Source organism: Lissotriton helveticus, chromosome 4_1, assembly GCF_964261635.1.
Source record: "Lissotriton helveticus chromosome 4_1, aLisHel1.1, whole genome shotgun sequence".
NCBI classification, from domain to species: domain Eukaryota; kingdom Metazoa; phylum Chordata; class Amphibia; order Caudata; family Salamandridae; genus Lissotriton; species Lissotriton helveticus.
Genome location: NC_136063.1, coordinates 2,099,253,056 through 2,099,275,178, shown reverse-complemented (window position 1 = coordinate 2,099,275,178; position 22,123 = coordinate 2,099,253,056). Strand labels below are relative to the sequence as shown.

The 22,123-nt window shown below is 45.4% G+C and overlaps 1 protein-coding gene across 4 annotated transcripts in view; it reads left to right on the top strand.

Moving 5' to 3' along the window:
* Positions 1-22,123, top strand: part of SMARCA1 (SNF2 related chromatin remodeling ATPase 1) — a 2,556,005-nt gene that overhangs the window by 999,836 nt on the left and 1,534,046 nt on the right. For all 4 annotated transcript variants that reach the window (XM_078688758.1, XM_078688761.1, XM_078688757.1 and 1 more), the window contains one exon: positions 11,095-11,274. In XM_078688758.1, coding sequence (XP_078544884.1) covers positions 11,095-11,274 — 180 coding nt within the window. The remainder of the gene's footprint in view (positions 1-11,094; positions 11,275-22,123) is intronic.

Here is a 22,123-nt window from a genome sequence, read left to right as displayed (position 1 = left end):
TTAAATTAGGCACAGCATCAAGTAAACCTGACAGATCTCATAAAGGTCTTGGAGGAAATGGTTCACGATCTGCAGTAGTGGCTGCTTGAATGCAATTGGTCCAGCGAAAGCCCCCTCTCCCTTCCCCACCCAGAACTGACAGAATTGACGGAAACTTATGTGCTGGACTGTGTAGGTCATCTGGGAAGGGGACAATCAGAGGACTCTGGTCTACAACAGAACCACAGCTCCATATCAGTCTCTTTAAGCTACAGGCCATTTGTCTAGCTCTGATGACCACTTTGCTGGCCATGAAGGGGAGACTCGTGCCAGGTCTCACGAACAACCACATCAACATGTGGTATTACAACAGGCAGGGTGCAGTGGATCTTGGGCCCTGTGCCAGGAGACTGTGTGCTTCTAGGGTTTGTTGGAGTGTCAGGACATTCCCTGATCATGAACCATCTGGAAGGGTCCCAGACTGACATAGTAGACAAGGAGAGCAGGCGGCATAAGGCAGATCACAAGTGGTGTCTACACCCTTAGGTGGTGCAGGGCACCTTCCAACAGTCGGGGAAATCCTTGCCTGATCTTTTTGCCAGTGTTGAGAACCTGTAGTGTCACATTCTCCCTGGAGTTTCCTGCTAGAATGATTATTAATTGTGCATTCTGGCTGGAATAGAAGAAGGCACTCCTGTATACCTTTCACCCAAGCCTCTCCTGCTCTGAGTTCTAAAAAAGATCAAGAATGACTAGTTCTAAGTCATTCTAGTGGCTCTTGATTGGTCCTGGAAAGTGTGGTACCTGGAACTCCTGGGCATGAGAATCTGTCCTCCATCAGACTACCACTTCGCAAGGATCTTCTGTCACAGCAACAGGGTCCTCCAGTCGAATCTACTCAATTTACATCCACTGACTGCATTTAATATACCACCTGAAATACTTAATATCTTCCTTCCATTCAGGCACCGGTGCTCCACTTGAATCTACTCAATTTACATCTACTGACTGCATGTAATATACCGCCTGAAATACTGAATATCTTCCTTCCGTTCAGGCACCGGTCCATTTATGATGGTCCCTGGGACAGATTTGTGGCATGGTGTGGTGCTTTTAAGGCTAAATTATTACAAACAAAGCAGTTTGTTGCCCTTTTGCTTGTTTGATCTTTGGCTCATCAAGGCCTTGCAGTGGGTACTATTAAAGGGTATTTGTATCACCTGTTGTGATGAGACTTATTAAAGGTTAACACACATGCTCTCTTCCAGACCATTTGTGATGTGACAGTGGGACGTTAAATTGGCATTGACAGTTCCCATGTGTACACACTTGGAGCTGGTGTGTAGGTACTTGCTACTGTCCCCAGACTTTAAAGACCTTCGTCCTAATTGAGAGAAGGTCAGTTTGTTGTGTGAGCTAACTTCAAACCCACTCCAGTGCAACAGCACTACGCCACCTTTTTCCCGAGAAGTTTGTGCTATGGACTAGAGTGACATGTTTGCCAAGAGTAATGACTCTCTTCCATGTTGAGCAAAACATCACTCTGTCTGTGTTTGTTGCTTCCATTCAACCCTTAGAAAAGAGGGAGCGGTGCCGTCTTTACAAAAGACATACTCTTACCTCGGCCCATCGAGTGGATGATCACTTTTCTGGGTTGAGGGTTATCCGGTGTGAAGAACACGAAAGCTACACCGAAGAGGACCCTGTTGAATTAGATAGTCCTCTGTTTTAGACCTTCTAGGTACAGGCCACAAAGGAGCCTCTTCAAGATCTTACATCCCATGGCACTTTGGCCAACACCACTACCACTGTATTGGCACATCGAGTGCCTATCCTTGACATCTGCCAGGCTGAGACGTGAGCGTCAGTGTATACGTTCTAAAAGTACTATTAGCTTGACAGCTAGGTCTGGCAGTAATGGCATTTTGCTCGCTCGATCCTAAATACTTTTTGGTCTTAGTCCATTCCACAGACTTTGCACCTAAGAGAGGTACTGCTTTAGTACCCGTTCTTTGGTAAGAAATCAACAGCAGTATCCATCAGTTGAACAAGTTGGTTACCTTCTATATCCCTCTTTCTGGTGGATACTCTAACTGCAGATTCCTCACGTCCCTCCTACCTCCATGTTCTGTTTAGTGGCCTCTTTTTAACATCGCAGAAGGTTCCAAGTTAGTATTCAGCAAAGCAGTACAAACATATATCCTCACTCCCCATCGGAGGGCACAAAGTGGACAAAAAAGGAAGAGACTGCCATAATTGGGCTGGGGTGGCTCTTGTGTACTGCTTTACTCTGTCGCTTCTGAGGCAGTACTGAACCAGTGCGGAGCTTCTTGGCCCCACCTACCAGTGCGGTACACAGTGGAATTGCTGAACAAAAGTTTCTGTACCCAGTCTGGCACCTGGGGAGTTTTCAACAGTGAGGTATCTGGGGGATGAGAGTTCACCAGAATGAGCTTTACCGAAGGTAAGTAACTTGTTCCACATGCCTTCTCCAGTGAGGTGCATGTTACCAGTTAAACAATCATTTCAAAAATATACTTTAGATTTGCTGTTGTAATTTGCAGAATCACAGTGAAGCAACAGGGAAAAGTCTATTTATCAGTGTATTATCTATCTATGTATCTTAACAATTATACCTTGCACACTCCTCTATAAAGATCTCTTGGCGGAGATCTTAGCCTACTTGGGAAAAGGTGTGATGTTGATTTTTTTTATTTTTTTTTAGGGTTATAACTTGAATGAGTACCAAAGTGCTTCCTGAAGAGAATTCCAGACAACTGGCAATTTGGAGGCGAAAGCTTGGTTTCCAGTGGCTTCTGGTTTTTGTGGACAGGCCAGATATAGGCAAATTCAGATGGACTTGTATTGGGGGGGGAAGTTGTTGATGCAGTTAAACATTCAGCATCTATTTTTAAAGTGAATTTTGTCCTTCAATGGTAGCCATTGGGCGGGCATAACATGATCCCTCTTTCTCACTCCAGTTACGGAATGAATATCACCGCTTTGTTGTGCTCCTTGCATTTGGTTGATTGAGTGCAGAGAACAGCATCAGAATGGGTCTGTATTTGGTGGGTTGATACAAAGCTGCCTGTCCCCAAACCTACTTTTTCTATTAATCATTTTATCAAGTTTTAGCAATAATTTTAAAAATATGAAATGAGTTTTTTATAGTTAGTGTAGTGGTGTCTACATATTACTTATATTTGTTATTGTTTTACAAAAATTGGAATGCCCAATAAATTGCGGTTTTGAGCTTTAATCCCAAGCTCAGACCATGCTGTTCTTCTCTGACATCATCACAAATGCTTTTTCTGCATTTTTCTGTAATTCAGTTTAGGAATATACCTCGTTTATGGTACCCTATTGCTAGGGGTGGGGTGGGGGCGGGGGGGATCAGCTGCCTCAACAGTTCCACCCATTTTGCAACATTCACCACTTTTTTATGTGTTGAGTGTCACCTGACCTACTTCGAACTGGTATTCTAAAAGCCATGTTGACATCACCTGATATGGACCATCAAGTCTTTTTGACAGTAGCACAATTTCAATTTCAATTTCAATTTCAATTTTTATTTATTATGTTTTGGCTCTCAACGAGGGCCACATAAAATTCAAATACAAGTTACATTACAGGGGAAAAATTCAAACAACACACAAAAAGCAGAATGCATCCATTGACAGATACACAAGAATAGGCAATGTTAATCCTCTCCAAAACAACTTAATAAATAGCTAAAAAACCTTTAAAAAAATTAAAAATGTGGAAGCAAAACATTTCATTTGGAGGACAGAACAAATATTGTAGGAAAATATTCACATTAGAAATACTCAGTTGGAGACATATTGGTTTTAACCATTTGAGCCGCAATGGGCGGAGTGCAGGGCAAATCAACAAGACATGCATACGATTCTGAGTGCTAAGGTTACAAAAGTTGCACAACGGAGAGGTTCCATACCACTTAGACAAAAGTAGATTTAAGGGCAAAAGATCATAACGTAAAAGGAACCAAAATCTACGCACACCATGTGGCATATTCCATGTGGCATAGGGTTGGGGCAACTTCATAGCATAAGAATTAAGGAGGAGATCACAACCCCTTTTTTCTTGTATTGTATCCTTATCTGTTTGAAAACAAAGTTCCCACGATGCCTGTTTTAGCAAAAGTTTTAGCTGTGACGGAGAATGAAGAAACAGGCCACTTTCATCTAACTTTAAAAAAGACACAGCCCTTCTAAAGTTCTTTACTAATCGTGAGAACACTTTAAAGTTGCCCAACAGTTCCCTTTTCAGGAGAGCTCTCATTGTCCCTGACTCTGCTCTTGCCAGGCAGGCCACCCATCTTATTAGGGCACATAGTCCCTGGACCCAACTGCTCCTGAGGCCGAGATCAAGCCTACATGCGGCCAAAGAACAGGCGGTGTTCAGAGTAGATAGGGATCTTAAGAGTTTCCCCTCAATTTTATGACAAAAAACCCAGTGCTTCAGATCTATGAGTTCTATGCCATATAATAACGTAGCGGGTATCTTTGCCCTATACACCTCCAGCAAACAAGCAAAGTGTCTTTTTCCGGTGGAAAGATAAAGAGAGTTTAAACCTTTGCCATGTGCAAGGGCTTTACGAGAGCAATGCTCGATATGGGGCCTCTCACTCAAATTAGCCGCTACTATTTTACCCAAAAAGGTATAAGATTTAACGACCTCTAATTTCTGATCACCGATGCACCAACCAAAATTTTCAGAACGGCACTTCTTTTTCCCGGCAATACACATAATTTTGCTTTTAGAAATATTAATCTTCATATAATGAGAGTTAGCAAAAACATGTAGAGCTTGCAGCCGGTTGGCGAGACCTTTCGGGGTTAAATCTAAAACAAGAATGTCATCAGCATACATCAGACAAGAAATGGGAGACCCCCCTACCACCGGGGCTATACCTGCACTAGCTGTCAAGGAAGCAGGAAGATCTACAGTATATAAGGAAAACAATAGTGGGGCCAAGAGACAACCTTGTTTAAGGCCGTTCGCAGATGGAATTCTATGCGAAAGACCCCTTTCGCCCCCTTGGAGGACGCTGCACCACGTATCCGTATGGAAGGCACGTAAAAGGTCCAAGAGATAAGATGGTAAACCCAGGGCAGCTAGCTTTCTCCACAGCGTTCGACGGTCAACTTTGTCGAACGCCGTGGAGAAATCAATGAACGCAGCGAACACCACCCCCCCTCTCACACGTGTGTATTTATCGGCAATCACATGGAGAGTGGTAAGATTGTCTAATGTACCGTGCCCCCTGCGGAAACCAGTTTGTTCGAATGGTAAAATATTATTCTCCTCGATCCAGTTCTCAAGTAGAATTAAAATACACTTGGCAAAGACCTTACCAACTGAGTCGAGGAGAGCAATCAAACGGTAGTTCATAGGATTATCCCTAGCACCCTTCTTAAAAATAGGGACCAGTATACTTCCCTTCCACGAGGCGGGGACAATTTTTGTGTCAAAGCAGGATTTGAACAATGGATAAAGGATCTTACTCCATAGCATTGGTTCCTGCTTCAAGACCGTCATGGGTAGTTCGTCCGGTCCCATTGCGCCGGAAGAGCGCATGTTCTTTATAGCCATTTCTATTGTTTTCTCTGTCGGATAAGTAGCCGGAGCCTCAGAGATTACATCAGGTTCACTATCTGTCGGTGATGTTATATTCCCTGCATACAGCTTCTGGATGTAAGAGGACCATACATCTTCGGGAATAGGGATGGGGAGAGGACTCGTTCTAGTACCACATCCCTTCCCAACTATGGACCAAAATTCTCTGGATTTGCCAAATGTTACTGCTTCCCGCAAATTTATCCATACTGAGTCTTCCTTTTCCTTTTTTAGTCTCGCTTTTAATCTGGTTCTCCTTTTTAACCTCGATATTTCCTTAACTAATTCATCTGATCTACCTAAAAATTGGTCACGCACTAATTTATTTATTTCCTTATTCAGGATGCGCAATGCACTAGGAAAAAATACCTTTTTCCTAGGACAATTAACCTTTTTTACATTTAAAATGATCTTCTTCATAAATCTTTCAAAGTTATCAATTTCGGACCCATACCAGTCATTAAGTTCTAATATAGTTTTGCATAAAATACCATGCAAACTTACAATGGCGGTAGGGTTCCAAAAACATCTACCCGAAGATCCATGAAAAGTAACATTATTAATATTAAGGGACCAAGACTCGATAGGAGGGGGTTTTAAAGAAAGAGTTATAGTGATTATGCTATGATCACTCAAGGATGTGGGGGCTATCTCAATATCCTGAATACGTGAGAAAATATCATAGTCTGAAATCACATAGTCAAGAATTGAGACACTAAAAGGAGATCTATGGGTGAATTTCGCGGGCACATCAGAGGGAAATCTTCCATTTACAATAATCCCCTCAACCGCGGATAATTCCTCCAATAAAATCTTCCCTCTTTTGTTGGTTATTATTTTATCTGGAAAGATAGATTGTGGGATAGCATATGCCTCTTCTTTGGGTTTATTTCTAAATAGATTTAAACTAGCGTTGGATATTTTACAGTTTAAATCTCCAACTAAGATAACTACAGGTGGAGTAGGAACATTTTTAATCTGTCCAATATACTGAAATACATGCTTCAATAAAGTGTTAAAACTCTCTTCAGGAGGGATATACACATTAATAATTACGACAGGAGACTTATTTACAGAACTAGGTAGATTTGCTATTGTTATAGCTTGAAAAAGATTACTTGGGTCAATGTAATGCGAGAATCTCCAATGCAGTTTGTTGGATAATAAACAAGCAATTCCCCCTTTGGCATGACCTTTCCTGGATGGGGCAGCCGGCGCTTCCAATACATAGTAATCCTTCCCTACATGTATATTATTGGAACACCATGTTTCTTGGATGCAGATCACATTTGCTCCTAGCGAGAATAGAAAATCAAGTTTCTCTGGATTGCTATGTATCCCAGCTGCATTCCAGGAGATAATTTTCAAATGATTATTAAAGATGATGGAATAATTTGGAGTTATCTACACTCTTGGTAGATAAGGCACTATGCAACCAATTCCACCGATGGTTATCCTCTGATGGCAAAGAGTTCTTAATTAGTGGAAGAGGCGCTGCCTGCGAAACCAACCGTTTCCCCTTGGAGACCCAAATCTTTAGATCTGCAAAAGTAAAAGGTCCCCCATCTTGCCCATCACCCTTACGGGACATCCTGTGGGGTGACAAGAGTTTACCAGAGTTGAAAATAGGCAAAACATCAATACCTCTACATTGGAAATTTTCGGCTTGCTGTAATATCAAATTTACGATTATTTTGGAGTAGAATTTGACCCTTATACTTGATACAATGTCTCCACCTAACAAAGTAACCAGCTCAATATCACTTGATTGAATAAGGTGAAGACTTTCCAAGTCACTAAAACATTTAAGCAGCCAGGATCTATTTAAGGGCAAATTTACATCAAATAAGGGAAGAAAGTCCAAAACCAAAGTATCCACATAAGACATTGGTATTTTAGCATGGGAAGAAAGGAGTGGGCATACACCGGCCCCATCCGTGGGAGCAAAAGAAGGCGCCAAAGGGTTAAGAGCCCCCAGTTCCACCGGCAAAGAAATTCCTGTCTCTACCATAGGAGGGGCCATCTGGCCGTGATCTCCAATCTGAGGTAGACCATCCCCGGTCGTAGGTGGGGTATTACAACTGATCACTGGATGACAGGACACATTTACCAATTTTGTGGTCACCATATTAAAGTCAGTGGCATTCTCTTCATTGTCAGTTAAGATAATTGTATTTTGGAAGCGAATCCGCCTTTGTCTTTTCTTCCTGTATTTTCGCACAGGTTTCCTTTTTTTTTCCTTTATCCTTTCTGTGGTGGCGAGTTTTTTCTTTTATTTCTTGATCGTCATCTTGTTGTCCTTTTTTTTCCGGAATAAAAATTGGGAATAGTTCCTGTACTACTTTGCAAACTGAAGAAGACAGATTTTCTTCCTCTAGTTCCAGGATGGAGTTCTTTACACAATTAGACGGTGCGGAAACAAACTGGGTCGTAGCGATTTTTTCTTGCGCTATTACTGAAGGCTTTATACCAGAGATCTCTGCCGGTACATTTGCGTTCCCTGTTGCCAAGCTGATATCGGCTACGGTAGAGGGAACGCTCCTCATTTCAGGAGCCTTTTGCAGCATTGTATTCAATATTTTGGTAACAGAGTCCAAAATGCAATCAGAACTGCCCACAAATTTGCCCAAGAGAAATAAAATAGAGGATAACAAATGTTCCAGGGCAATCAAAGATTCCGATATAGGTTTTTCGCCCACGGCACCAGAAGGGCAGATTCCAGATAAATTGAGATCCGGGCTCATAGAAGCGTTTAACAGCGCAGACATGTCCTGCACATTTATTGAAGGAGTGCTACTATATAGTAATAACCCAGATGCAGAGGCACCCACTGATGGCTTGGTGGTAACTGAGGATTTCACACATCCTGTATTCATGTAGCGGCCACAAAGTTCAAGGTCGATGGATGACAGTGAGAGATCTCCACCCGACCTAACATACTTTGTAGAGGCAAGTGGCGCTGGAGAATTATTTACTTGTTTTTCTTCCGAAGAATGCACTTGAGACTCAGTAACACCATCAGCCTCGGGGTGTACATGGCTGGACCTCGCAGTGGATTCAATTTGAAAAGGGTCTGACATTGGTAAGAGGGGAGCCGACTCACCAACCACTTGAGCTGTAACCACAAGTGCGCCAGATGAATAGCCATCACTTTCATCAACAGATACTTTCTTATCCACAGCTTTTTCCCACAGATCGAAAAGCTGGCATTGTCCCTTTAATAATGGATTATTCACAGATTTATTTCTTAGGGGGTTGGATTTTGTTTTAGCACAAGTCCTTCCCCCCACTAATCTCCCAGAGCGAAGTTTCTTTGTCATCCTGTAACAAAAGTTTTCCAGAGGATGTCGTAAATAAGAGTGTATATCCACAGGAGATGTGGTTAAAATTTGATAAAACGTACGAGAGGTATAAGTAAGGAGGGAAGTGAACAATTGCCCTCCGAAAAATGTCAATGGAGCAGCAGACAAATACTATACAACAACTTCAAGGAATGAAGCCTCGTGTTAAGTGCTACACGGATATTTCTGCACCAAATGAAAATAACCGGGCCCAGCCCAGCCTACCTCAGTCACCGAGGGCCACAGAGGGCCCGCCCTTTTACCCGGGCTTCGTCCGGCGTCGCCCGCGCGCGTCCCACGATGCACGGACTTCCAGCGCAATTGAGGGCAGGTGAGGGGGGCGTGGCGGGGAGTTGTTTCTGTCCCAGATGGCTTGTGGGCACTGATGTTTCACGCACTCTCCAGCCGCCTACAGCCCCACACAGGCGAGTGTTTCCCGCGGAGCGGGAAACGCGAGCTGTTGGTCACCAGCACTGCCAAATAGCGCTTTCAGGGTGACGGCGCTAGGAAAATATTCAGGAGCGTTTTTACCAACAAAGCAGTATTCACGGCTGCAATCAACACAGCGGCTTCAAGAGATTGTTCTCCGCTCCACAGCGGACTTCCAGCGCAATTGAAGGCAGGTGAGGGGGGCGTGGCGGGGAGTTGTTCCTGTCCCAGATGGCTTGTGGGCACTGATGTTTCACGCACTCTCCAGCCGCCTACAGCCCCACACAGGCGAATGTTTCCCGCGGAGCGGGAAACGCGAGCAGTTGGTCACCAGCACTGCCAAATAGCGCTTTCAGGGTGACGGCGCTAGGAAAATATTCAGGAGCGTTTTTACAAACAAAGGTTTGTGCTATGCCTAGTTGCAAATGCACATCTTGGTAATATAACTGGCAAGTGTAATAAGTCCAAAAAGTCCAAAAAGTCTCCAGGCAAAAGAGCTCTCTCCACCCTCAGAGAGACCGAAGACAAACCCTATGGGAAAGGATTTTACTCTCTGGTTCACAAATGCTAAACACCAATGCCGTGGCACACAAATTAAGTCTCCAAAGAATGTAAGATCAATAATGACGTAAATAGTAGAAAAAGTAAGTCCATCGGACTTTCCAGTTTTTCTCATTCTTTTAATTTTATTTTCTTGATCTAAAGTGTCCACATACAAAAAAACACTGGCAGCTGACACGAGTTTTGTCCAGCAGGTCTTTTTCAAGGCTGCAATAAGTTAAATACAATTAAAACCTTATAACATACAAAAAGGTACAGTTAAAAATGTATCTCTTTTAGCAGTGCCATCTAAAAAAAAAAAAGAACAAAAATGGCTCATCAACCCCAGGATATACCATACGTGCGCAGAGAAGAATATCCTGTGATTTAAAGTTCATGTGCAGAATAAGGAGTCCAAGTGACACCATAAATGGGGGGGGGTGATGTTATGGAAAAAATGTGGTTTTAAATGATGGGAAAAACATACGTACAGATTAAATCTACAGCAAATGGATTATGTCAATAAGTGAATGTGAATACATATATTTAAAGAATTGTAATAATTGCTTTGAAATAAACTGTTGAAAAGAATACAGAAAATGTACAAATAGAAAATAAGAAATATGTCAAACGGAGTATTCTGTGGGATCTGGATTTGATTTGTTCTAGTAGGATTTATTTCTGTGTGAAAATAATTGCAGGCTGGGAGGATCGTGTTGTTGATTATTTGTGCTTACCTCCCCACCCCGGTCATGATCCTGTTTTATTCCACATTTAAAATTTCGGGAGTCCTTTTGTAAACTTTGCCTCCCCTTCAGCATGCCTGCTTTTTGTAGACCTGAAAATCAAATCATATTTCGGCTTGCAATATCATCTCTGCCTTTGTCCTGCCAAAGGTGGGACATTTTTAAGTACCTTATATTGGGTAACAGTAACATATGTGACTTATAACACATAGAAACAACAAAAGTGCAGCATGAATGGTTACATAAAGAGATACATTAATAATATTAATATTCAAATAATTTTGTACATTAGACTACTAGAAACGTAATTGATATGCAAGAAATAGCCTGATACTTTTGATTTATAATAAAAGTACAAAAACTATTATGAACTAAAGGTCTGTTGAAAAGTCTTAATCGTTTTTGAAATTTTACTATAGGGTCTTGGGAAGACTTTGCAAACTATTGCTTTGCTTGGATATTTAAAACATTACCGAAATCTTCCAGGACCACACATGGTTTTGGTTCCAAAGTCAACATTACACAATTGGATGAACGAATTTAAACGTTGGGTTCCAACTCTTCATGCTGTTTGTCTCATTGGTGACAAGGATGCCAGGGTAAGTGCACATACATTACAATTAAAACTTTGTTTAGCAAATATGTTTATTTCCATTACATTTGTGGTGAAGAATTATTGGAATTCTATACCAAATATAGGTGCAATTTATTCGTAGACCGTAAATTGTGCAGACTTCTCTTTCTCAGAAAAAAAATTGGATCTCATACTTCATTATTTCACAAGCAAACTATTCAAAAAAGTAGGAGAATTGTTGAATTTCTCAATAAAGCCTGAAAGTGGTGTACATTTGCTTATTAAGTGATGAACAGAAATATCCAGAAGTGCCTTTAAAATAATTAAAAGAAATGATTAGCCTAGAGTCTTACTGTCTGATATCTGTTCCCTAATGGAATTAGGGATATCTTAATAGTGATAGGCAACACTTCTTATTAAGAAATAGTCTTTGAAATCACTAGAATTACTGTTCTTTTGCTTTTTATTTCTGCAATGCAGTAGTGAAGGCTGCTTGCTAAAATGTTTCTTTAGGACCTAGTTTCACCTCTTAGTTTGTAGGCCCTATGATTTTCCTATCTCTTTTAATATCTTCTTTTTTATTTTTTGGCCTTTCAACCTCCTCTAGCGTTTATGGGAATCTTGCTAGTTGGTTTTCTGGAATGAGCGGCATAGAGTAGTAACATTGAGAAGGAAAATTATTGCTCTGTGACGCAGGCATCATCTAGGATAGTTATTATTGTTTGAAAAGGCTGGGGGCTCTGAGATGTGCTTGACCAAAGGATATTAGATATTTTCACAGGCGTCTGGATGACATTCTTGTGATGTAGAAGCAGATGCCTAACACATTAGGCACAACTAGAGACTGGTTCAGTATTACCCTCTGGTGATATCTTACCATATTCTCTTTATTATGACAAGTTGAGCCCGCTTCCCCCATGTAGGAGAGAGAAGTCCCAGTGTAATTAACCTTTACGTCACAGAGGTTGTGATAGCAAGGCTAATGACGAAACCTCTTGGCTGACTTACAGGCCAGTGAAGTCTTACAGGCCAGTGAAGTCTCTAGGGTGTTGTATATGCAGTGGTGATGGAGATTTTCTGTTTTAACCTTTAGCTGCCTGAAATAACAAACTATACAGTCCATTGTAAAGAATTTATTTTGCTTATCTTGATGCAAGACAGAAAAGTCCATGAAGCCAGCTCGGAGCTTGCATGGGGCGCTACGGAACCTGTACCCAGATTGACTGCTTTATTTTGTTTCTAGAGAAGGATGTGCATTTGCATCACCTCCATGTACCAAACCAGATCTGGAAAGTTGAACTAGCTCTCCTGCGCCAATAGGTGATGTCTCTGCTCTGACTTGACCCTTATTCCACTTTGAAATGACATTGCAAAGCCATATAAGCTGTAGCAGGGATTCTGCTCATACACAGAACTATGCATAGAGACTTGGAACCCAAGTGAATTAGGGTGTACCAAAACTCACCTTAGTAGCCAAAATCCCCTACCAGACTAGCATTCGGTGTCTCATTGGTTCTTCCATCACCCCAATGATTAGACAACCCAGAACATGGAACTTAGAATACCTCAGGCAACGTGGAACACATGAAGACTCTTTTGTTATACTCTCATACCAGTTCAAAACAGGGAGTAAATGGAGACACAAGCAAGTTTGAAATATTTATGTCTATTGCCGTGTTCTCATGCGCAGTATCTTAGCTAATACAAGCAAACATTATAAGCAACAAGATTATCAGCATAGTTACTATTCCATAAAATACAAAAGGATAAAGCATATTACAATGCTAAATGGAAATGGGTTAAAATACACCTATATCTCACCCTCCCTTGCTAGTAGGTTATTTTATATCTACAGAAGGTCTCTTGGGATTGCAAGGGCGGCCCCATACCTCTGGTCCTAGCAGAAATGGATCACATCAGTTTCTGCCACAGCTCCCTGCATGCGAATGTTCTCCAAGTGTGTGAGCTCATGCCTACGCAGTGCATTATTAAATGCGCCAAATTCCGATGTGGCCGCAGCTGCATATATGTTATGTCTAGAGTGTGCGCTGATCAGTCCGAACAACAACCACAGTGTTGAAATAACCTTTAATGCCTCGGCACTCACTGTTCAGACAAAGCTTACCAAGCAAGGCTGCTAATATAGAAAAAATTATTATCCTTGTGTGAAGCAAAACACTCTGCTAAACTCTAAACCCTTATAATAATGTGTGCCGTGTGCAAAGGCAGCAGAAAGGAAAAATGGCGTTTAAACTTCTAATAAGCTCATGCCAACTTAACACAGTGTAAAAGCAAAGGCTCATCTCCATGACAAAGCTTCCCCACCGACATCCTGACTTTGTTTCCTTTTATTCCATGCCTTTTGATGCAGATCTCGATTCAAAGTTTAAACCCAGCCATTTGTGGCACAATCAGATGTCACTGTCTGACTCTCATAACATCTGCTTGTGGTGCCAGGGCCAAAACATGTCTCCAGGTCACTCACAAAGTGTGCCCTTATGTACGCTAAGGACATCAAGGTGTGGAGCCCATCTCAAGTACAAATCCAAGTCCCATTCTGTCGCCTTCCCCAGCTTTCTTTTGTGTAGCAAATGCTCAAAGTGGGCTGCTTCCAAGGACAAGGAAAAGTCCTCCCAGATGACACAAAATGCACTACAAGATTTACTCTATGTCTTCATGACATCACTTCCCCTTGAGGGGTTAGTCTTCCAGTGAGCAGGCTTGACCTCCAACTCAATGTTGTCCCCTGACCCAGTTCGTGTACATGCAGCCGACTCCAAATTCAGCCTAGGTGCCCCCAACCTTCCATTCAGAAGCCAAGTATCGCTTTTCATGACATGAATGACATCAGCAAAGCGGGCAATCTTCTTAGTCTTATGGGCATGGATAGTGATCATTATTTAGCAGTCCAGAATCCTGGCTATGATTTTATCTTTCAGCCTCTATCCCAGGTTTCGGTCAGGATGACCCTGAGGCTGCTGCGCCTCATGGCCTCCTGCACCCTGTTGGTCGATCATGCCACATGGCATATGCAGGCTCTGCAGTGACACCTGAAGTTCCAGTGTGCGCAGCATCAGAGGAATCTGTCCGATTGCATCCAGATCTCGGAGGGCACTGCACGACAATTGCAGTGGTGGCTCACGAACCAGGATGGGGTCAACGGCAGATCCCTCTCCCTTCCCGAACTGGAGCATAGAGTGGTAACGGACGCATCCCTTCTGGGATGGGGCAGCTACATAGGAGAGGCGGAGATCAGAGGCCTCTGGTCTTCGGCACAGTCAGGGCTCCATATCAAACTTCTGGTGCTCCAGGCGATCCGTCTTGCACTCAGAGCATTCCTTCCCTCTGTCTGGGTAAGAGTAGCGCAGGCATTCACGGGCAACACCACTACCATGTGGTACTGCAACAAACAGGGCAGGGTTGGGTTGTGGACCCCATATCAGGAGGCCCTCCGCCTCTGGACATGGCTGGAACATCAGGGCATATCCCTGGTAGTTCAACACCTGGCAGGTTCACTGAACACCAGGGCAGACAAACTCAGCCACAGGTGCATGATGGATCACGAATGGCGTCTTCACTCGGCGGTGGTGCAAGGTCTCTTTCAACAGTGGGGCGAGCCTTGGTTAGATCTATTCGCCACCGAAGAGAACGCGCAATGTCAGCAATTCTGCGCGTTGGAATTTCCAAGGCGCCACTCGCTAGGCGATGCTTTCCGTCACAAGTGGAATTGCGGTCTATTGTACGCCTTTCCGTCTATACCACTTTATTTATTTATTTATTTATTTAACTTATATAGCGCGTTATAACCACCGGGGTCTCTAAGCGCTGTTTGTCCAGATATACATGATAAGGTATAGCATTCACTGATCCCATTTCTGCGCCTAGGAACTGCTCCATGCTTGCTTGAAGAGTACAGTTTTTAATTTCCTCCTGAAGGATAATAGATTACTTTCCTTCCTAAGCTCTGGAGCCAATTTGTTCCACAGGGCTGGGAGTGTGTTAGAAAAAGCACGACCCCCCACCGTGGTCAATTTAAAACGGGAGTGGGACAGAAGGGTAGCATCAGACGAGCGCAAAGTCCTTCCAGGTATGTAGGGGAATAGACGGGATTTCACATAGCTTGGAGCTTTGCCATACAGTGCCTTGTGTACAATGCACATTCCTTTAAAGACAATCCTCTGGCGGATCGGGAGCCAGTGTAACTCCTGCATCAGGGGGGACGAACGGGCGGATCTAGGTTTTTTATAGATCAGCCTAGCTGCATCGTTCATAACCCCCTGTAGTTTATCCAGCAGCCGCTGGGGTAGGCCTATGTATAATGAGTTCCCGTAGTCCAGCCTAGCCAGAATTGTGGCTGAGACCACATGCCTCAAAGTAGAGAAAGAAAGTAAGGCCGAGATCTTCCTTAATTGTCGTAGCAGGCCAATGCATGTGCCCACTACCGAGGTGACTTGTTTGCTCATGGATAGTTTATCATCCATGTAAAGGCCTAGACTTTTAGCTACGGACGCTGGTTTCGGTGGCACACCCAGCTCCACAGGCCAAATTTTTTCGCTCCAGGGGTTGCCCGAGATGGAAATGGGCAACACTTCCGTCTTGTCCGGGTTGACTTTTAGATGGTTCTCAGACATCCAATTAACCGTAGCTTTTAGTATGTCCTGCAACCTGGTGGACGCTCCCAAACCATCGTCCAGCCGGACGATTATTTGAGTGTCGTCGGCATAATTATACACCAGGCAATCCATCTTGTTCAGGAGAGCGATTAATGGCTGCAGGTAGACATTAAAGAGCAGGGGTGACAGGGCAGATCCCTGTGGAACCCCACAGGTGATCGGAGCAGAGGTGGAAAGTAAGTCTTCCAGCTGTACTCTTTGCGTCCTGCCCTGCAGGAATGATGTGAGCCAAGCATGCGCTGTACCCCTGACACCAAAGGATCTCAACCGCGACAAAAGTTGTTCATGACACACGGTATCAAAAGCCGCGGAGAGATCCAATAGTATCAGGGCACTCGGTATTTTTACATCAGCCCGGGTTCTCAGCTCATCCAGGATGGACAACATAACAAGTTCCGTGCTATGATTAGCACGGAACCCTGCCTGATTGGTCTCAAGCAGGTTGTTACTTTCTAGATGACCCGAGAGTGATGTTAACACATGCTGCTCAAGTACTTTAGCCAAGAAAGGCAACTGGGAGATGGGCCGGAAGTTTTTCAGACACTTCGTGTCAGATCCAGGCTTCTTTAATAGGGGGATCAGGCGGGCCTCCTTAAAGGCTAAAGGGACCTGTCCTGTATGAAGGGAGGTGTTCAGTAAGCGCAGGACCTCTTCTTCAATTCCTGGTACTGCCAGCTTGAATACATCAGGAGGGCATAGATCCGCCCGGGAACCTGATTTAACACGGTCCATGATTTTAAATAATTCCTGTGTAGAGATTGGGGGAAACTCCACTAATGGTGAAATGTCTAGCGGAGCAGTGGGGGCCGGTGGGCGGGGACATTCGAGGGGTGTAGTCGCAGCAATTTCACCCAGAATATTGGAGATCTTATTTGTAAAGAAGTCCTGGAACCTCTGGCAATCCTCCTGGGTGAACTCAGCACTATGCTCTTTATTTATCCTGAGCTCTGCCAGGACCCGAAAGATTTCCTTCTGCGGATTTCTTGCTGCGGCTATTCTTTCCTCGAAGAACACAGCCTTCCTGGTTTGTATGGCCAATTTATAATTGGCCAAGGATGAGATATACTCTTTTTTGGCTACGGCGTCGTATTGTTTACGCCATGCCCGTTCTTTTTTCCTCACCCCACGTTTCATCTCCCTTAGGGAATCAGTGTACCACGGGGCCCCAGCCCCTCTCGCCACCTTCTTCACCCTACGAAGGGGCGCCACCGCATCAATGGCGCTCCCCATTTTGTGCTGAAGGTGGCCCCAAAGGAGATCAATGTTAACAACCTTCTCCTTCACTGTAGGGGAGTGTTCCAAGAGGTAAACCATTTTCTCCCCATCAAGGTTTCTCCATTTCCGAGCCATTTTCCAGCCATCTCCAGGCTTGGACAAGTGACCCTTCAGTATGAGTCTGCCCTTTATTAAAAAGTGGTCAGACCATGCACAGGGCAGGATTTGCGTAGCACCCTGAATTGGCATGGTAGTCCAGACTAAGTCTAGTACATGTCCTTTCTCATGAGTTGGTCCCCTCACCTGTTGAATAAGACCCAAGGAGGAAATGGCCTCCTCAATCCACTTCTGCCCAAAGTGCTAAAAAATATCAGGCGCAACCGGGCTTAAGTCATCCTTGTGGCTCCGGAATGGCCACAAAGAGTCTGGTATCCCAAGCTGCTCAACATGGCCATCGATCCTCTGACCCGTCTCCCTCTTCAGGAGGATCTTCTATCGCAGCAGCAGGGGGCGGTTCTCCACCCACACCTGTCCAACCTCCACCTCCTAGCGTGGAGATTGAGTGGTGGCAGTTGACGTCTTTTGACCTGCCCCCCTAAGATTATGATGTTATCTTGGCAGCCAGGCGTCCCTCCACTAAGACGGTATACGCCTGCCGGTGGAACAAATTTGTGGCATGGTGCACAGCGTAGGCACCTCTTTCTGGGGGTCTATTGTTCCTCCATTCTTTGACCCAGTAGGGCTCTGCTCTGGGCATTATCAAGGGCTATCTCTCGGCCATCTCTGCCTTCCTTCGGCTTCCGGATCAGCCTTCTCTTTTCAAGTTCCCGGTTGTTAATCGTTTCTTGAAAGGCATAACTCATCTCTTTCCTCCTATTCCCTTCGTTATGCCTCAGTGGGACCTGAATCTAGTCTATTTAATGTGCGCTCCCTTTGAGCCGCTTCACAACTGTCCTTTGAGTCTTCTGACACTTAAAACTGCATTCCTGGTAGCCATCACATCTGCCAGAAGAGTGAGTAAGCTCCAGGCTCTTTCATCCAAGCCTCCATTCCTTTTCTGTCCATCCGGACGAGGTAGTTCTCAGGACTCGCCCATCCTTCCTTCCCAAGGTTGTCACAGCCCTTCATATCGGTCAGACCATCACTTTGCCCACCTTCTTTCTGCCTCTGCATCCTTCGAAAGAGGAAGAGAGGCTCCACCGTCTGGACCCAAAACGTGCACTTTTATTTTATCTGGATCACACAAAACAGTACCGGGTGGATGACAAGCTCTTTGTTGGCTACGTGGAAGCTGATGGACTTGGCCCTTTTGGCAGGTTCACCCCTGAACTTTTTACCTTAAGCTCTGACTTAGTGGTAGTGATATTTGGCCTCTGCACATTTTAGCACTGTGGCCCAGTGTAAAGTGCATGCGCTCTCTGAGTGCCTGTAGTGAGATTGGCTTGCCCTCCCATAGGAATGCATTGGGATATGTGTGTCCATGGTAATTCCTCGTATGAGAGGAGTGCTGGGGCGAGTTTAGTATGTATGAACTAAATGCTGCGCAATGGTGTGCGCCGATTTATGTTGACTGGTGGAGAAATGCCACTTTTAGAAGTTGGAATTTCTGTGTGCTGTGTGTCTGCCTGCCTGATGTGCATTGCATGTCTGGCTTGTGATTGACAGGAGATGAGAGGTGTGGGTGGCTCCAGGAACCAGGGGGAGTCTGCCCAGTGGTGAATAGGGAGATCTGCATGTAGATGGGAGGGAGGAGTTGCACCTGGGACCTGAATAGGACTGTGCCTTCCCTCGACAATGCCCGCTCCGCCCCCTGTGGTGTGTCTAATCCCTAAGCCCCCACCTGATAAAGGAGAGAGGAGCTAAGCAAAACAAAGTGCTCCAAAGCTCCCCTCAACCAGTTGCATCTGGTTCCCCCATGCCCTCCACCTTTACACAAAGGGATTTGCTAATATAAATATAGGGGCTGTGACCCCATGAAAATGTTCAGTTCACTTGACTGAGGAGGGGGGCTTGCTGCTGCTGGGGCCCAGGAAGGACCGCCATGGGGCCTGCCTCCCTGCTTGAGGCCCTGTGAGCTGGCCCCTGGGCCCAGCTCTGTCCCTGAACCCCTTCCTTGGGCTTTGCCTTTTCACTTCTTGATCCGTACTTGAGGTGGGGGGCTTGCTGCTGCTGGGGCCCAGGAGGGAACGCCATGGGGGCTGCCTCCCTGCTGGAGGGCCCTGTGTGCTGGCCCCTGGGCCCAGGTCTGCCCCTGAGACTCTCCTGGACTTTTTAGCTGTGGCGCTGTGGCTCCTAAACCTGAAGGGCGCCTAGATTTACTTTCCCCCAGAGGAGGAGAGCCTGGGGGTTGCGCAGCACTGAGCTGCAGCCCTGGGTGAGGGAATACCCCTCGTAGGGATTCCTCCCGGTACGCCTTCATCGTGGGTGCCCACCCCGCTTCTTTTTATATTTTTATCGTGGGTGCCCACCCTACATATCTACTTATTAATTATTTTGAATCGCAGGTGCCCACCCCGCTTTTTGGATGCAGAAATGCGGGTGCCCACCTTTTGTATATTTAATTAACAGGTGCCCACCCCTCCTATGCCACTTCTTATGTTTAAAACTTACGAGGGAGCCCACCCCTCAATGCCGCCAAAGAGGAAGAAACCCGGAAGTCAGGCACGCCTGCCCGTGACATGGGCGGGGCCTGCAGCCAAGCCAGAAGAGGCCAGGCAGGACGTAGTGACACAGGGCTCCCAAGCTTAAGGGAGAGCCCCGTAGTAGCGGCCGACGCAAAGAGGAGTCCCGGGTACCATGAGGGGGCCCGGGTGAATAAGAGGCGGCCAGAAAAGGCTGCGACCAAGAAATGCGCCCTGCGGGACCCCCGTAGTGAAAAGGGAGTCCCGCGGGCAGCCACACCTCGACGGAGACAGGAGGCCGAAGCGCCGCTTCCGCCCCAGCTCCGCGTCGTAAGAGGAGCATCCTGCCTTCGCCCCAGCCGGTGAGTGGGGCTCGAGGGATGTAGTTAGGTAGTGCCTGGGAGAGGCACAGAGTCAGAGCGGCCCCGTCTGGCAGCGGGCCGCTCCACCCAGAGGAGCATGATTGTCTTTGAGCCCCGTGTGGCTCCAACGATGGGCATTGTTGTTTCCTGAGCCCGTGAGGCTCCAACATGGGGGCCAAGTTAACTACATGCCCAGTAGGGTCCTGATGGCACAGAGGTGCCAGGGCCCCTTTAGTTTTGGCCATCCCAGCTGCCCCACCTGACAGTGGGCAGCTGCAACGATAGGGGGCCTGTCATTTGGAGAGCCCCAAAGAAGCCCAGAGGGCACAGTTGTGCCAGAGCCTAGTTTCTGATCCCCAGCTGCACCGCACCAGCGCCGGCAGCTGCAACGTTTTGCGCACCTTTGCACAAGAGGCACAGTGGTGCCCAGCCTTATTATTTCACAGCTGCCCGGCAAGTAGTGGGAAGCTGCACGTTTGTTATTCTCTCTTTGGGGGACATGTCTTTTAAGTTAGGAGTGACATGCACTCCTTTTCCCAATACCTTCACAGCTGCGCAGCACTTAGTGCCAGCTGCAACGTTTAGGCCTGCACAGAGTGGCACCCTTGACTTCCGCTGCTTCGGCAGCGCGCCCTGACTCTTGGAACATAGGGCATTTGAGCCCCCTTTTGAGATGACCAGTTGGCCAGGGGGACTGGGAGGTTTTGTAGGGCGCCAGGCCCTAATCTGATTGTGGTGCTAGGAAATGTAATGTATGTAGTATGTTTTATGCACCCTGTGATATACCTCTAACTGTGTTTTTTATGATTATGAGGTTGTTTTGAATATCCTGGTTTATGCTAGTGAGATTATGTTTCACTGTGTGATTTATGCCCCTAAGGTGAGTTATGCTTAGGAGTTTAGGGTCTAATGTGTTTAGATTTATGAGAGGATTGCATAATGTGTTTATGCTGGTAAGGTTGGCACAAAATGTAAGTCGCGCTTGATGTGATACTGTGCATACTGTAGGTTATGATACAGGCTGATGCTAAGTACAGTGATTACCAGTGGTTACTGGTTGTACATTGATGACATGTTTTACTTTGACTAAGTTCGCTTTGTGATGGTTCTGAAAGTGGTCCAATGGGCCCAGTCAGGTGTATATATCCCTTGTAGATATGACCCAGTGCCAGGTGGCACCATGTATATAATGTGTTTACTATTCTAATGTGTTATGAGAATACAAAGGCTATTTTTGATGCAACCTTGTGTGGAGTTGCTTTTGTAGTGTAACTGGGATGTTGTTGCTGTGTGCGTGCGCAAATGCTTTACACATGGCCACCGGTATAAGCCTGACTGCTCATGCCAAGCTACCAAGGGGGTGAGCAGGGGTTATCTTTGGTGTGTAACTCCCTTGCCCTGACTAGAGTGGTGGTCTCTGCCTGGCTTTGGCGCAAACCTTAGCCAACCTGAGATCCGATTTCTAACAGGCTCCAAGAAAGGTCGGGCCGTACACAAACGGACTATCTCCTGATGGGTCGTTTTGTGTATCAAAGCCTGCTATTCTCTGCAAAGAAGGAGCCTCCAGTGGGCTGCGCGCCCATTCCACTAGGACGACGGCAGCAACTACTGCTTTGGGATGAGGAGTTCCTCTAAAGACATTTGTCAGACAGCTACGTGGGGTTTGTTGCACATATTCACAAAACACTACTGCCTTGACAGTCAAGTCTGGAGAGACGGCTTCTTTAGCCGTTCTGTTCTCCAGGACTTTCTGGTGTGATCTTCGTTCGCAGACCCACCTCCGAGGTTGGTATTGCTGGGGTATCTATTCTAAGGTAAGGAATCTATAACTAACATGTTTCTTTCAGATGAACAAGTTACATACCTTCGGTAATGATATGTCTGTAAAAAACATAGGTTAGTTATAGATTCCTTACCGCCCCACCCATCCTCCCCGTTCTGCAAACTAATTTCTAGGTTTTAGGACATCCTTTGAGGGCCCTAGTTTTGTGCACCAGTGGTCA